The sequence below is a fragment of the Medicago sativa genome, chromosome 2 (assembly GCF_051527215.1).
Source record: "Medicago sativa cultivar Bolivia chromosome 2, Bolivia_mono, whole genome shotgun sequence".
In the NCBI taxonomy this organism is placed as follows: domain Eukaryota; kingdom Viridiplantae; phylum Streptophyta; class Magnoliopsida; order Fabales; family Fabaceae; genus Medicago; species Medicago sativa.
In genome coordinates, this window is record NC_140750.1 from 16799387 (window position 1) to 16816039 (window position 16653).

General features: G+C 33.1%; 1 protein-coding gene, 1 long non-coding RNA gene and 2 pseudogenes across 4 annotated transcripts; 2 read left to right on the forward strand and 2 right to left on the reverse strand.

The window, feature by feature from the left end:
- Positions 1-423: 423 nt before the first annotated feature.
- LOC146945026 (6-phosphogluconate dehydrogenase family protein) lies at positions 424-7295 on the reverse strand. 2 transcript variants are annotated; one of them, XM_085743411.1, is made up of 10 exons: positions 7120-7295; positions 6648-6736; positions 3801-3915; positions 3363-3513; positions 3054-3136; positions 2381-2476; positions 2141-2283; positions 1576-1660; positions 787-866; positions 424-621 (listed from the first exon to the last, which is right to left on the reverse strand). In XM_085743411.1, the coding sequence occupies exons 1-10, from the start codon at positions 7249-7251 to the stop codon at positions 525-527; spliced, it is 1071 nt and encodes a 356-aa protein (XP_085599537.1). In that variant the 5' UTR covers positions 7252-7295; the 3' UTR covers positions 424-524. The 2 variants fall into 2 exon arrangements, with proteins under 2 accessions (XP_085599537.1, XP_085599536.1); XM_085743410.1 differs by having other exon boundaries at positions 6648-6769.
- Positions 1051-1423, reverse strand: LOC146945027 (uncharacterized). Its single transcript, XR_015026207.1, has 2 exons — positions 1295-1423; positions 1051-1195 (listed from the first exon to the last, which is right to left on the reverse strand). It is a non-coding gene; the product is annotated as an uncharacterized LOC146945027 (long non-coding RNA).
- LOC146945028 (uncharacterized) lies at positions 4015-6426 on the forward strand (annotated as a pseudogene).
- Positions 7296-14405: 7110 nt separating the features above from the next.
- On the forward strand, positions 14406-16066 carry LOC146945029 (AAA-ATPase ASD, mitochondrial pseudogene; annotated as a pseudogene). The gene has a single exon (XR_015026208.1). The product of XR_015026208.1 is annotated as an AAA-ATPase ASD, mitochondrial pseudogene (transcript).
- Positions 16067-16653: the final 587 nt, after the last annotated feature.

Here is a 16653-nt window from a genome sequence, read left to right on the forward strand (position 1 = left end):
GAGGCGTAGGTGCTGGTGTGGTATTGGGGAGTAGCAGCATTGCTTCTTGCTGGATTTTTGTCTTTGTTTCCTTACATGAATTTGAGGCAGGGGTATGCGTTTAATGGTTTTAGGGAGTATAGCTGTTTATTTTGTTTTAATTAACACACAGGTGGCACTTTTCTTTATGTATATCCCAGCATCATTTTTGTATGGGATTGGTGCTGCTACTTTTTTGGGTTGCTCCTGTTTGGTGTTTAGTGGTTTTTTGGTAGTCTTTGGTGTTCATAAGGTGATCCGCATATATATGGTGCCGTGTTTGTACATCTGTTTTTGGTTTTCATCCGCGGGTTTTGTGTCTTACACAAACTTGTCGAGAATAAAATTTGCTGATTCAAAAAAAAAAAAACTATTCAGAAGTTACTTGTAATTGCAAAACAAAAATAGGAACCAAGTGTTTTTCAATTTCATTGATCTCAATCGATTGTTTTGACATAAAAGGAAAATAATTACAGTAGGCACAGGGTATGTATACATAATATAGTTTAGTTGTTGACATGCTCGTCCATTCCTGAGTAAAAATGACGAAAAGCACATGAAAAGTCTTTCGCATCATGGCCACCATTGCAGAGCTCAGTATATCTGCACAAAAAATCCATTGGTAAACAAATTTAGGACATCCAAGTTTTATGATAAGTTGCTGCTATAGAAAAGTCCTTACAACTTAGCAGTATGGTTCTCACAACGGATTAAAATCAAGAGACTTGTCATGACATACTTAGGTATTATGCAAGAAAAGGAACTTACATTTTTTGAGCTTGAGATGTTAGTGGGTATTTACATCCAGCCAGCTTAGCTGATTCTACTGCTAGGTTCAAGTCTTTGGCCTGAGGTAAACATTCAAACGTTTTGTCTTATTAACAACCTAAAATTCAATTTAAAGCAAACTAATAGTGTTTATCAAACTTCAGGCTAACAAATAATAAAGTTAATAACCAAAAGAAAGAAGTAATCACAATGGTCTTCATATTTTGATGCACAAACATGTCTTTTTATTTAAAAGAAATAAAACCCTCACCCTATATTTTGTAAGATATTAACACTGAACACGACATCAACACTGACATGTAGAAACCGGTAATAGTTTGAGAAAACAGAAGTGATTGGTGCTACATAGTTTGTAAGTTTTGTGTGAATGAAATCCAACATAGTAAATCTAGAGATAAGCAGAAAAAGAGTACATCATTAATATTGGAGATTGGAAAATGCTGTTAAATAAGAAATAGTGCACCAAGTAAAGAATTTTTTGCAGTACCAAGGCTGTAAGCTCGATAATGTAAAGCAGAAAGCACCAGCACTTCAGCTTAATGGCAGACAGTGACATTATTTCATATTGAGAATTATCATCTCTCTTCAATAAAAGATTAACTGAATAGCAATACAACTTAAATTTGGTTTTAAGATTCAACATGTCATTAGCATGAATCAGAAAATCTGAAATAAATTACTACAACACAATGGACAAATCAAAGTACCAAAATCACTGTAATAATGCAAATATTATCTATTAATTTGATTTAAATCTCAGTTACTTACCATAAGCTTAGATGCAAATCCTCCACTGTAATCCTTTGAAGAAGGCACCCCTTCCATCAGTCCAGGAACTGGGTTGTAAGCGTCACTATAATAATGCAACTATAATCTATTAATTTGACCATCAAAGTACTAAAACATTAAATCTAAAAAGTTCCGTAAGATTGTTAGTTAATCTATGTATGTAAAATATTATGAATGTTATATTGTACACAATGCTAAAAAGGGAGTAGTATTTTTGTTAACAAGGAAAAACAAAGTGGTCTCAGAAAATATTACAAGACAATTTTGAGAACACTAATAAATCGGAAATGATTAAAAGACTCTTTAGGAAAGGTCACTTGCAGTGGAAGCTCTCTATGCAACAAGCTTTGTGTTCCAAATAAAATACTTCAACCTCCTGGCATTTCCAACTTGACGTGGTACTTACTACTGAATTAGGGAAAACTATACTTCTACTAAAATACTTACTAACATTTGCCTGTATAAAAAAAAGATGCAGACAAATATGCAATAGTCCTGCAGCTAATTGTCATGCTGAATTGAGAGAGAGAAAAGAGCTGCATACCTACTCCAACATCGAGCGCTGGAGCAGTTAAATATCTCTGTCAAGGTACTTGCAGCAACACCTAGGGATTGGCCTAGAGCAAGGGCTTCTGATATTCCCAGCATGCTCACAGCCAAAGCCAGATTATTACAGATTTTTGCTGCCTAATAACAAAAACCAAAGACAAAGTAAAATGACTCACTGTATATAAGCAACCAAGAGTACTAATAATTCTATCCCAATTTTAACTTTGTTACTTACAGAACCACTCCCTGCTCCACCACAATATATTGTACTTTTACCCATTGAAAGGAATAAGGATTTTGCGGCGAGAAACGCTTCCTCAGAGCCACCAACCTGGGGAAAATCCATATCTTGTTTAATACAAATTATTTTGCCAAAAATCCAGAACTTTTCTGCAACTGTTTTAGCAATGTTACCTAATTCTCATGCAAGGCTGTAACATACTAACATTACCGCCTTTGTTAATTACTTGATCATGATTTTTATTTCATTACTAATAATATCGTGGAATGATTAGTATTATAATTGAATACCAAATTGAGAAAAGTATACCAAATGTTACATTAAGCACCCCATTTTGGTCTTTAGGAGTATCAATTTGATCCTTGAAAGACTATTACACCAATTTGGTACTCCAATGATAATTTTTATCTCAAAATATTCCAAAAATTTCTGTAAACCAGGATTATATCGATATCATTCATAGACCACAAAAGATCATTTGAGGGCCATTTTGATGTCACTGACCATTGATTTTCCAAAAATATTTGAAGTCACAAAATCCAATAAGAACCGGAAATATTAGTATTCTTCCAGATTCTAGGATCAAATGCTCGGTCTTTGAACCTACAACTAGTACCAAAATTGTATTGTTGTTATTATGTGTGTTGGAATAAAACAGAAGCAATACCATGAAAGTAAGTGTCCCAGATTCTGCTGCAATTATACTTCCAGATACAGGAGCATCCAACTTGACAGGCTTTTCCCAATCACCTATACAGTGTATAATCATTCAGCACCACAGCATTTAAAGGAGTAATTAATTCAGCATACATAAGTGAAAAGACATTCTCATAAATTGTCAAGGAATTCTCACGAAAAACAAATTACTTGCTAATGAATATGATATACATTCTATGGTACTAGAAAGAATAACAAATTCACACATGCTATTCAAGTTAAATGCAGTTTACTTGGACGGCATTTCATTTTATGTTACCTTTCTTTTCTCTTAGAAGATAATTAGATATTGTAGCAGAAAGATTTCTTGATGTTTGTGGATCAATAGTGGATGAATCTATCAATAACCATGGCCTTATGAGCTTCCCACCATGAAGCAAACCATCTGGTCCAGTGTAAACATCAATTACCTACTTAAATTAAAAAGGATGTTATTTTGGTATCAGAATTTAGTCATAAAATAGAATTGGGAGCTGTAAGAAAATTCATTCAAACTTGCAATCTAAGATTTTTGTTTCTTAGTCAATGATTTGAATCGGGGAAATAAAAAATCATATCATAGCTATAGTTAACTGAAAATTGGTATCATAGTTCAAAGAATGAGTAGTTGCAGAACTACAGAGGAAACTGAATCTACAAACAAATGAATGCGATGTATTGAATGAAAAGGAAATGGCACTGAAATGAATGTACTCACATGGGCAGAAGAAGGTAACATTGTAATTACAATATCACTTGCTTCTGAAACTTCATATGGTGTTTTCATTGTAGGAACCCCCATCCGAGAGAACATCTTGAGAACATCAGAGTTTCTGCCAATATTTTACAAATTCAATTAACAATACGAAACACAGACACCCAAACACAGAGATAATTATTTAAAGAAAGAAAATAATAGTAATTGAATGTACTTGTTAGGGAATTAGAAATGGCTGTTGCTGGAGTGCACAATGCAGCTGTGTTGGAGACTAATTTCCTGAGGGAGTCTCACTCTCGGTTGCCACGGAGGCAAGAAGATGGAGGAAGGGGGACTTTTGCAAATGTGGCGAGAGATTGAAGATGAGCACATGGTGAGACAAATTCAAGAAAAATCGGATGAAGTATTAGTTCAACAAAGGAGTGATGGGTTGGTTGTAGACGCATCACAGGAAGATGCAGGTTTAGGTGAGAATGAATCTGAAACATGGTCACAGTCGCAAAGTCAGAATGGGTCTCAATATAAACAGGATCAGGAGGAGTTGAACAGTTCTAATCGTGAAAACTCTGCCGAAATTGAAGAGGTTGGGAGGGAAAGAGTGAGGAAAATTTTCAGGGGATGGATGAGTAATGGTGGTTGTAGGATCGTGCATCAAATATTAGTCGAGGGAATAGTGGTTCGAGGGGTGAATTGCTTGGGGGAACTGACCAGGAAAGAGTTAGTGTCGTAAGGGAATGGGTAGAGACCAGTAGCCGGCTGCGAGGTGTTTCTGTTGGGGAAAATAGGGAAGAACAACCTGCTGAATTTGGTAACCAGATTGAATGTGTTCGGGATGGATTGGTTGTCAATCAGAATGAAGGCCAAAGTGAGCATAAAGAATCCGTAAATTACGTGGTCGGCAGGTTTTGCTTGATATGGTTAAGAAAGCTGAGATGGAGAGGCAAAGAGAGGTTCAGGAATTGTTGGAAAGTCGGGCTGTATCTCATTTTCCCCATCGCAATCGCATTCAGGCCTTGCTTAGAGGCAGGTTTTTGAGAAATGATAGACCCATTGATAATAACCGGTCCACTTCCATTGCAGAAAGTGAATTAAGCTTACTGAGACAAAAACAGACTGTATCATGTCTAAGGGAAGGATTTTCTTTTAGAAAGGACAATTTAGGTTATGGTCAAGCAGCAAGCAACCTATCTGATACCTCATCTGAGAGTGATATTGATGTCAATAGAATTGAACAAACTGGAGCAACAAGTTCACAAGTAGTAGCCTCTGTAAATTCCGAACAATCAAAGCCTAATAATAAGGGAAGTGATAGACTTGGGATGTCATGTGCTCATGAAGAAGAAACAAGAATTTGTGAGTCGTCTTCCAATATCAGTGTTGAAAGAAGAGATGGCACTGCACAAAATGTCGACACAATGCCATCCGAAGATACCGGTAACAACCTTACCCAACAAAGCTTGCAAATTGAAGTTAGAGAGCATATCAATATTCAAGAACAAGAACAAGAACCAAGTGATATACATACTGAGGAGTCTCTGCGGGGTGATATAACCGTTGAACGAAGCAATTTATCAAATCACAACAATCGTGTGGAGGGCAATATCATAGATAATGTAGACTTGGTTGAATCTGTTCTCTAGAAAGAGAGCAACATGAAGAAATTATTATTGAAAATGAAGGAAGTGACTGGCATCAAACTAACGTTGAGTGGAGAGATAGTACTCAGGAAAGTGTGGATGATAATCAGCTCAGTAGCACATCAAATGAATGGCCCCAAAACATCTTGGGAAATGATGATGGAGAAAATTCTTGTCTGCAAGAGCAAGTAGCAGCCTCTGAAGTGTGGCAAGAAGATGGCAGCTTTCAAGAAGCTGTGGTAATTTGGTTGGGAGGACCTTCTGATAATGGAGCAGCTCCTGTTGGTAGAATTCATGGATTCTATTTTCCAGAAGACGACAACGTGTACAGTGTTGAGCTCAGGGAGCTGCTAAGTAGGAGAAGTGTCTCAAACCTCCTACGCAGCAGTTTTCGTGAAAGTCTTGACCAGCTGATACAATCATATGTTAAATGGCAAGGTCATGCTCACGTTGAGTGGGAGGAGCTGCAAGAAACAACCCCGTCTTCATCCTCAACAGAACAAGACCTGGAGCAGCAGAGAAGGGATTAGATTGTTGATACGGAGGACATTGTCAATAATTCACTTAACCTGCCTTTACCACCACCTCCTCCTCCTCTGCCTCTATGGGATCGACACACACGTCATGACAATTGGACACAGCAGAATGGCATAAACAATCAGCGCCGAGGAACTGTGAATTCATTTGCAGGACACAACCGCTTTCCTTTAGCTGATGACTGGGATAATATTAGTGATTTGAGAATTGACGTGGTTAGGCTACAACAAAGGATGAATAATATGCAGAGAATGCTGCGAAGGCAATATTGATTGTTTGTTGTACAGATGTGGGCACATGTGCACATGTTCAAAATGTGCAAATCAATTGCTTGATAGTAGAAAAAAGTGTCCAATGTGTCGAGCACCAGTGGTGGAAGTGATTTGTGCTTATTCTATATAACTATTTTTGCTTTAAGGATCACATGACAAAGTACAGGATTACAAGTTTTATCCCTTGGACGTTTCCATAATATGAAGTAAGATCACAGACACGGACACACGACACTGACACGTCGACATCGATAAAATTATGAGAAAATAATATAATTCAATGTAATCACAAGTATCGGTGTTGGTGCAAGATAACACCATATACATTCTTCCAAAATTAACAAAAAATGAAACAACCTAATCATATGGTTGAAGAAGAGGTTTAAAACATTATTACTTACTTGTCATGAACTGTAAGTTTGAAGCCAGCTTTGATTAAATTATTCGCCATTCGGGATCCCATGTTTCCAAGGCCAATGAATCCAACATTCTGTATGTAGTGCATCATAGACAGTATCATCAGCTAAGACAACAAAAGTATAATAAATTTACAACACAAACATCAAATTCACATGTCTATAGCATACAAAAATTGTAGCTGGACCTATAAAGAAACAGTTAATGATGTTTCAACACAAGCACAAGAAATAAAAACAGTAAAATTTCAGCTTATAGAGGCAAAACCAATCACATGGAGATAAACATAGAATACCAATTAATATGATCTAATTAACATGATAAATTCTATAAATATTGTTAAGTACCCAGTTAAGAATATGCATGAAAGGTTCTAACTTTGCATGTTTTAGGACAAAAGAAGGAAATTATAAAAAATGCATGTTAAGGCAAATGATCACAGTAGAGAGTAGAAACCTGCAAGTGATGATTGATTGAAGAGAAACTATGTGCTGCTGCAGCTGGTGATGGTGAGATGGTTTGAGAATTACATTTGGGAAGAGAAGAAAACAGAGATCTCAACCTGCAAATCTTCATAGCAATCTTCATTCTGCACAATTCTTGAGTTTTTCAGTATAAAATGATGATGAGTTGGTTTGCTTTACTATTTTTTTTAGTATTTAATGTTTATTTTTGGGTTAAATATGTTTTTGGTCCCTATAAAATTGTGACCTTCTAAGTTTAGTCCTTACTTAATTTTAATAGCTTTTTTAATCCCTACAAAAAAAAATACTTATAATTTTAGTCCCTCCTAAAATAAATTTTGTTTAATTATCCTTAAACTCTTAAATTTTTTAACGATTCTTTTTATACAAGTTTAGAACACTATGAAAGGTTCATTTACTAAAATCTATAATTTTTTAACACGAAATAAATTAAATATGATTTTTTTAAAACGACAAAAGTTTAAGATATAAGTAAAAAAAATATGGACGTAGAAATCAAATTTTTGCGATATTTTTTTCGGAGGACCTTTTAATAACGTTCTTAACACGCCTGTAAAAAATTGTTGAAAAACTTAAGAGTTTAAGCATAAATTAAATAAATTTGGATTGAGTAAGGACTAATATTGAGTGCAGAAATTTTTTGTAGGGATTAAAAAAGTTATTAAAATTAAGTAAGGACTAAACTTACAAGGTCGCAATTTTGTAGGGACCAAAAACATTAACCCTTTATTTTTTTTAGTATAAATGTGTTTTTTGGTAGATAAAATAATGATAATAACCATTGAAACTCACACTTATAAATGGGGTTGTGGTTCGAACTTCTTTCACGATGTTTGATGATCTAATAATTTCGACGTTTTTATCAAATAAACTAGGATTTGACTTTTGTGAATGAAATGTTTATTTATTTTATTAATATGCATTGTGATAATTTTTTTTCACAAGTAAAATAAATTTTTTGGTCGATATGGTAACTGGGAAATGTAACATCAACGAGAATGTTCCTACCTTGATTCGACGCATTCGTGATCTAAAAAATATGAGTTGACAAATTCAAATCAACCATATATGGCGTGAAGAAAACATATCGGCGGATTGGCTAGCAAATTTTAGTCAATGTTTAGACTCCTTTGATTTACATGTTATTGAGACTCCTCCTAGAGAGCTTCGATGTCTCCTTTTTGATAACATTTTTGACGCTTGCATGCTTCGAAATGTTCGATTAATCACTTAGTTTTTTTCCTTGGGCTCATCCCTCTTCTTGTACAAAAAAAATTTGTACTTTTTTTTGAAGGAAAATAAAATAAAATTGTACTTGTTCAAAAAAAAATTATAAAAGGAGAAAGATTATTAATTAGACTAAAGACAAAACTCAAAGAAAAGATACAAAAACTACAATTTGGAAAACCGAAATTATCTCTTAGTATGAAATTGAATGTCACAAAACTAGGAAACCCAAATTATCTATAAATGTATGTGAAGATAAACTTCATCGTTTGATTGATGACTCAACCATATTATCCATATCCTAAGACTAGAAGAATGCAAAAAGTTGAAATACAATATAATAAAGTGATAATTAGTAAACTTATCCTATTTCTGTTTACTTTTTGGTTTTTTCTATGGATGAGTTTCTTTATCTGCAGTTTGCACTTGAGTTTTAGATGTACATTTTTTTTTTTTTTGAGAGGAATTTTAGATGTACATTTAACAGTAATGACATGTAAATTGAGACATAAAAAGAATGAACAAACTAGAAATCATGTATCTTTATTCTTTTGGACAATATTTTGGTGCTCAATCTTGAAAACTTAATGCTAACAATGTTGGTGCTGGTATTGATGGAAAAATAAGATGAATACAAACGCTATTTAATTGTGTTCTCCCACAAACATTTGATTGTTTTTCAAGATTTGTTTAATGAGATTAGTGAACTTCTTCCTTATTTGATTTTGTCATTAACGTAAATGGACCAAATGTTGATGTGGCATGTCTAACATGGACACTAAGCTTGATTTCTTCCCTTGAAAATACTCAATTTGAAGGGAAAATAACCTAATTTATTTATGGAATTCTTGTCGCCACTAACAAGATTATATCGACTTTTTGAATTTTTCTCTACTTCTTCTCTTTTCTGGATTGTTCTACCTCACGCATCTACAACAAAGATTTCATAGCACTATAGGTGTTAAAAATATGTCTTGGCTTTTGCGGAGTTGGAATGGGTTGCATATGAATGAAAGTATTTTTTCTTTTTTTAATAATAACTTAAAATGAAAGCTTGAAGTTGTCTACTTGTCTTAGATGAAAAAAATGATTGAAGGAAGAAGGAATGGGAAGTAAATAATAATAATAATAATAATAATAATAATAATAATAATAATAATAATAATAATGGGATTAGATTAAGCTAACTGCGGTGGAGCTTACAAGCGTTTAATGAACATTGTGGGGGTATGACGGTCTTTTTGGGACACAGATGGTCCACAACTATAAGAATATATACAAAAGATTGGAGTTTGTGATGCCCTTCATATTGAAATATGGAGAATGTATACATGAATGCAAACGGCGAGAAGACAAGGGTAGACACATCTCATAGTGGAAAGTGACTCAAAATTGTTTATTGACATGCTAACAAGGAGCCGTAAACTTAATGGAAATATCCATATTTTGGTTCATTGTATCCAAGACCTCTCAAATTTAAATTTACGGTGACACATTATTTTTAATCATAGATGACATGAATGAAACAAATGCCGGATTTAAAATATGAAAAATGTTTATTGTTTGGAACAACGGCTTTTTGAAAAAACAACATTATTTCCTAAGTTCTGCTTTTACCTCGGCGTGTTTTCATTAAATTGGAGTTGAAAGTTTGACTAATCTTTTATAAAAATAACATGTAAGCATTTCTGTGAGTATCATGATGGTAACTTTCGCACTATATAGCTCTACTCTTGAAATATGACGAATTTTGAATTGCTTTTAAACGACACATTATCTTGTGTTGTGTGTCAATCAAATGAATTGCTTATTCTTGGGATGTACTTTTTACAAGAAGAGATGTATGGTGAGGAAAATGTTGTTTATTGTGATCTTACCGGCTTAAAGGATTAACCTTTACTGTTATCTAGAAGAGATACCGGTTTATACAACAACGAAAACACAAAACGTAAAATAACAAACATGAAATAAGTTATATGTTTTTTCTTCTTTATTTATCGTGAATTTAAGATGTAAATATATAAAAGAGTTTTTTCAAATTGAATTAGCTTCTTTATCATCAAACAACATAGTCAATTTTTTCCTTCTTTTTTCTTGGGTGATAATTTTCTATTTCATTCAATAGGGACAAAAAAGTTATTTATATTTTCCATTAAAAAAATATCTGTTTTTCTGTTTCATTTTTTTGCTTTTGCCAACACAAGAAATAGTACAAGATCACCAACAACTCCTCCCTTCAGCAATGGTACATATTTTTGTTGTTTCTCAGTAATCTAAACAGAATTTGGCGTTTTTCTACATCTAAATTGGACCACCATAACCTAGATGGTCTCTTTCTTTCCTATATAAACCAGCTTCATGCATTTAGGTATTCACTCCCCTCAATTTTGTTGTTATCTTATCTTTATTTATTTGTTGTTGCTGCTTTGTTTTTCTTCTACCCTAATGGTAGAGATGAGAGGTCCTTTGTTAATTGTTGAGTTCTTTCCTAATAAAAACTTGTTGTTGTTGTTGTTTGAGTGGAACAAATAGAGTTTTTTTTTTTTTTTTTTTTAAAGATGGAACAAATAGAGTTGATCGATTAATTTTTTATTGGTAAATTATTTGGTACCTTAAAATTTGGTTGGAACAAAATCAGTTCTAAATTTAAATTTGTTTTAAAATAATTAAATATAAAGAAGTGATCGAATGATGGGTAGGATTCAATCAAACTTCAAATATCATGTGTTTATCTTTTTAGTTTAGAATACAATAGGCATGAAACTTTTTTTTTTTTTTTGGTCTTAATATAGGCATGAAACTTTATCATGTATGATTGTTTTACAACCGTTTTTTAAAAATAAAAATAAATGTTTAATATTTTTTTTTGGTGTCCAGGATTTAAACCCTGGACCTTACACATATCATGTATTATCCTTACCAACTAAGCTAAGTTCATGAGGAAATTTAATTTTTATTTGACATTAATGTAAAACTTTTTTAGCAAATTAATTTAAAACTTCTCTACATAGTTTATTTTTTGTTTAATTGTATTTTTAATCCTCTGTTTTATTACACCCACAAAAACAGTTGCTCTTTTTTCAATTGAATTTGTTGTTCTTCTATTTTTAAAATTGCAATTTTAATCTCAATTCCTATTTTTTTACCATATAAATGGCGACCTTTGGCAACTAAAAAAGTGAATTTTGGTCTTGAAATTAATGTTTTGTGTTTAAATCCGACATTGAAACTATAAACAACTTTTTTCTTTGCACAAAGATCACCATTTATAGGAAAAAAATAAGGTTGAAAACCAAATTGCAAAAAATATAAAATTAGCAAGATCAAACAGTTCAATTTTAAAAAGGAACTACTTTTATGAGTTTTAGAAAATAGAAAGTGCAATTAAACTTTTATTTTCTCTGCAAATTCCGTTCTACTTCGGGGCTGGCTGTTGGAGAAGGTGTGCAACTCTTTTCTCTCTCCACTCACCATGATAGCACTTGTATACCATTAAGGTACCAATGTTATATATCATTGACTAATTAGAGTGTGCCATGTGGCACATCCTTTAAAAAAATACATTAAATAAATCACTTATAAAATAACACTGGTATGTGGCACACTCTAATCGACACTTTAAAAATATGTCTTGGCTTTTGTAGGGTTGGAATGGGTTGCATATGAATGAGATATTTTTTTTTCTTTTTTTTAATAATAACTTAAAAAATGAAAGATTCAAGTTGTGTACTTGTCTTAGATGAAAAAAGAATTGAAGGAAAGAAGGAATGGGGAAGTAAATAGCTTGGTTTGTGAGCTCAAAACTTATAAACTTATTTTTATTAATGTAGCTTGCTGTGCTCATAGCTTGGTTTGTGAGCCCAAAAAATTACTTTATCATGAGCCTCGCTTCACATGGTGCAATACTTTAGACAGAGAATCCACCTAAATGATAGATAATTAAGTTGTTTCGAAGTTGTAGCTGGGAAGGATTTCCTGCTTTTCCTCATGAGCTAGAGACAGAGATTGAAAGAGATGTTGGGAAATGATGATGAAGATGAAAGTTGATTTTCATTTTAGTTCCTCTTACACATTCATCATTTCATTTGGTCTTTTCAACTTGCCACATTAGCATTTTGAATGAGTTAACGTTCTTATTTAATGATAGGGACGAAAGTGACTAATTGAACGAATAGTTGAAGTCTTGAAGATTTATTTAAGTATTCGTCTAAATGAGGGACTAGTGTGACAACATGTTACACTTTTAAGGACCAAAATGATGGTTTGCCCTTTTTTTGGTCTAAGTATTCCTCTAAGTTAGTAATTATGTTAATCTTTCAGAGTTCGAACTTTGGACTTCCTTCCGGTCACCTTTAGCTCACCAGCTGAGCCACCTATATGGGACATGCATGTTTAATAATTTTTGTTATCGAAGGTTCTTGTAAGCGTAAGTATAGTTTTCTCTAATTCAGTTGAAAGTACCATTAAGTTCAAAATGCCATATATAAGTTTGAAGTGCTTTATTTGCAATACAAAACTAAGTTGCATAGAGAGTTTCCATTGCAAGTGACCTTTCCATAGACTTTTCAAAAATTGTCTTGAAATATATTCGTTGAGACCACTTCTGTTTTTCCCTGTTAACAAAAATACGACTACTTTTTCATCATCATCATCATGTTCAGCATAACATTCATAATATTTTGCATACATAGCTTAGCTAAAAATCATAAGGAACTTTTTAGATTTAATGATTTAGCACTTTGATGGTAAAATTAATAGGTTAATAGTTTCATTATTATAGTAATGCTTACAACCCAATTCCTGGACTAATGGAAGGAGTTCCTCATCAAGGGATTTACATCTAAGTTTATGGTAAGTAACTGAGGTTTAATTCAACTTTCAATTTTTTTTAACGGTCAATTGATTTTATTTATTTGGATGATATGGATCAATTTATTCAACGGTGAGTGTAAAACGATATAATTATATAATCTTTTGTGTACCATAAGAATGGCAGTGCATTTGCATCTACATTGCAATTCTCTAGTGTCAACAACAAAGAGCTAACTAAGATCATCGAATTTGCGAAGCAGCGTTACACTGAACGAAACAAAGACCTTCAAATTTAATTACGTCCATAGCATATTGCTATTGAATTGAGATGGATGGTACCTTGGGTTATATGTGAAATGATGGAGAAAAATGACCAAACATTATCAAAGAGTCATACATGAAGATCAAAACAGAAACCAAACAATGAACTCGTCACTTAACTATGACAAATCCATATATCCTTGTATAATGGTGATGGGGTTAACCAAATCATTTTCAAATTAGTATTTAAGAACAGACCAATTTAATTCTAAAAACAAAATAAATCATCGATCTGTTATCTTTTTCTCATAGCATTTTCAAACTCAGTATTTATGAACCAATCAGATTGATTTCTGAAACAGAACAAATGATTAAGTAATCTTATTGTCCTCCAGGAAATTCATTCCAAGTTGCTGCTATTGCTGACATTGTCGATGTTCAGGTCTAACAATATCGACATTATCAATAGAGTTGGACCTCGTGTTCTATTGTAAAGTAATCTTAGATTCTTTTCTACATAAAAATACCTTTCTTCTTTTAAATGAAAAATATCATTTGTATACTGGGCTTAACGTAACATGACGATAAAATAAATGAGTCACACATGAAAAGCACCATTTTCTTTTTGTAACAGGTTAAAAAACCGTGTTTGATTTCATCTTGTCTGGTGACTTTTCAACTTTTATAAGGACCAACACAAAATTAAAATGGTATAATAATATAAAGTCATGATTCATGATACCTGCTCCGAAATAACCTTAGTACACATCAATCAAATAGAATTTGGCTTCTACTTTTTTTTTGCTGACTTTTAAGGATATAGACAAAAACACCAATTAAACGTTATTGTACAATAGCCACATAATTCACAAAGGATAAATTAAAAAGTTTTCTTAGATATTATCACATATCTTTCATCTTTGTATAAGACAAAGCTAGAAAACCATTTCTAAATCCACACCATGTATGCTAAAAAGAATACTGAAATGTTTGCTCAAATAGGATCCATAATTGCTTCCTTGATGTTTATTTGGGCTATTTTTCAACAATATTTTCCTTATCAACTTAGGAACTTAATTGATAAATACTCTCAAAGATTAGTCACTTTTATCTACCCTTATATTCAAATCACATTTCATGAGTTCACTGGTGAGAGACTCATGAGAAGTGAAGCTTATTCTTCCATAGAGAATTACCTTAGTTCCAAAGCATCTACACAAGCAAAGAGACTCAAAGGTGACATAGCCAAGAATAATCAATCCCTTATTCTTAGCATGGATGATAAAGAAGAAATATGTGATGAATTCAATGGAATGAAACTTTGGTGGGCCAGTGGCAAAAAAGCATCCAACTCAAATTCAATTTCACTTCATCAAAACATAGATGAAAAAAGGTACTACAAACTCACTTTCCATAAACACAACAGAGATGTGATTTTAGGGACATATCTTAGTCATGTACTAAAAGAAGGTAAAGCAATTCAAGTGAAAAATAGGCAAAGGAAACTTTATACTAATAGTGGTTCTCATTGGAGCCATGTTGTATTTGAGCATCCATCAACATTTGAAACACTGGCTATGGATTTAGAGAAGAAGGAAATGATAATTGATGATCTCATTACATTTAGTAAAGCTGGTGAATTCTATGCAAGAATTGGAAGGGCATGGAAAAGAGGTTATTTACTTTATGGTCCTCCAGGGACTGGAAAGTCAACAATGATTGCTGCTATGGCTAATTTGCTAAGCTATGATCTTTATGATCTTGAATTGACTGCTGTGAAGGATAACACTGCATTGAGGAAGCTTTTGATTGAGATATCAAGTAAATCTATAATTGTAATTGAAGATATAGATTGTTCACTTGATTTGACTGGTCAAAGGAAGAAGAAGAAAAAGGAAGAGGAAGAGAAAGATCCAAGACAAACACAAGGTGAAAATATGGAAGAAAAAGATGGAAAAAATAGTCAAGTAACACTTTCTGGGCTATTGAATTTCATTGATGGACTATGGTCTGCTTGTGGTGGTGAAAGACTTATAGTTTTCACAACAAATTATGTGGAGAAATTGGATCCTGCATTGGTTAGAAAAGGTAGAATGGATAAGCACATAGAGTTGTCATATTGTGGATTTGAGGCATTCAAGTTGTTGGCCAAGAATTATCTTAATATCGAGTCACATTATTTGTTTGGCACAATATGTGAATTGTTGAAGGAAATTAAAATCACTCCAGCTGATGTTGCTGAGCATTTGATGCCAAAGACTTCTTCTAAGGATGCACAAGTTTATTTGAAAAGTTTGATTCAAGCACTTGAATTGGCTAAAGAAGAAACCAAGGTGAAATCAGAGGAGGATGCAAAGATAGTGTGAAGCATCTTCCAAGCATGATTTTCATTGGATTGAACGATTCTTAAGCCAAAGCAATTAGAAAGTTAGAATACACACACTATACTGATGCTGAGTATAGTCCTGTGAAAATGGATTGTATGTAGTTATGCAATCAAGGAGTTGTATCTTTGAGCTGTCTGATCTTACATTCCGACTGTGTTTTAGATTGTTTAATAAAAGCCATAACACAAGCTAAAAAGCTATAAAAAAAAACAAAAAATTGTGTGCATAAAATCCCAAATCCATCAAAGCATAAAATAATTGAGCCTGAAAGTTTCTTTGAGATTCTAAAATCCCAAATCGATCTTGATTGTAATGATTACTTAATCAAAAAAGTGATACAGTATGAGCTCTTCCAATGCTCATCTAAATTATTTGTTATTGAATCATTATTTGTGTTGTTGAATCAAGCTAATTAGCTAATGGCGTTTGCTTCAGATCAACCGGTTTCGGGAAATCATCGCAGCCCAAGAAGAAATGGAACCAAGCTGCAGGTCAAAAATGTAGAACCTGGTGCACTGAACTGGATAATGAGTTCGGCTCGGAAGATTATATAATTCACCAACTACCCACTGAAAAAATGAGACAGAACCAAACATTGTTTACAAGATATGGATTATGCCCAAGTAAACCATCTCTAGTCTCAATTGCACTTCACAACCCATGATCTCAAACTATTGAAAAAGACAGAATAGTGAAATTTCATCATCAGCAGCCTCAGTGGTAACTCACATCACATCACATTTTGTACATAGCAGAAGAAAAAATTAAAACATGAATTTCAGGATTAGTACAGAATACAGAAAATCATGCAAGCTAAC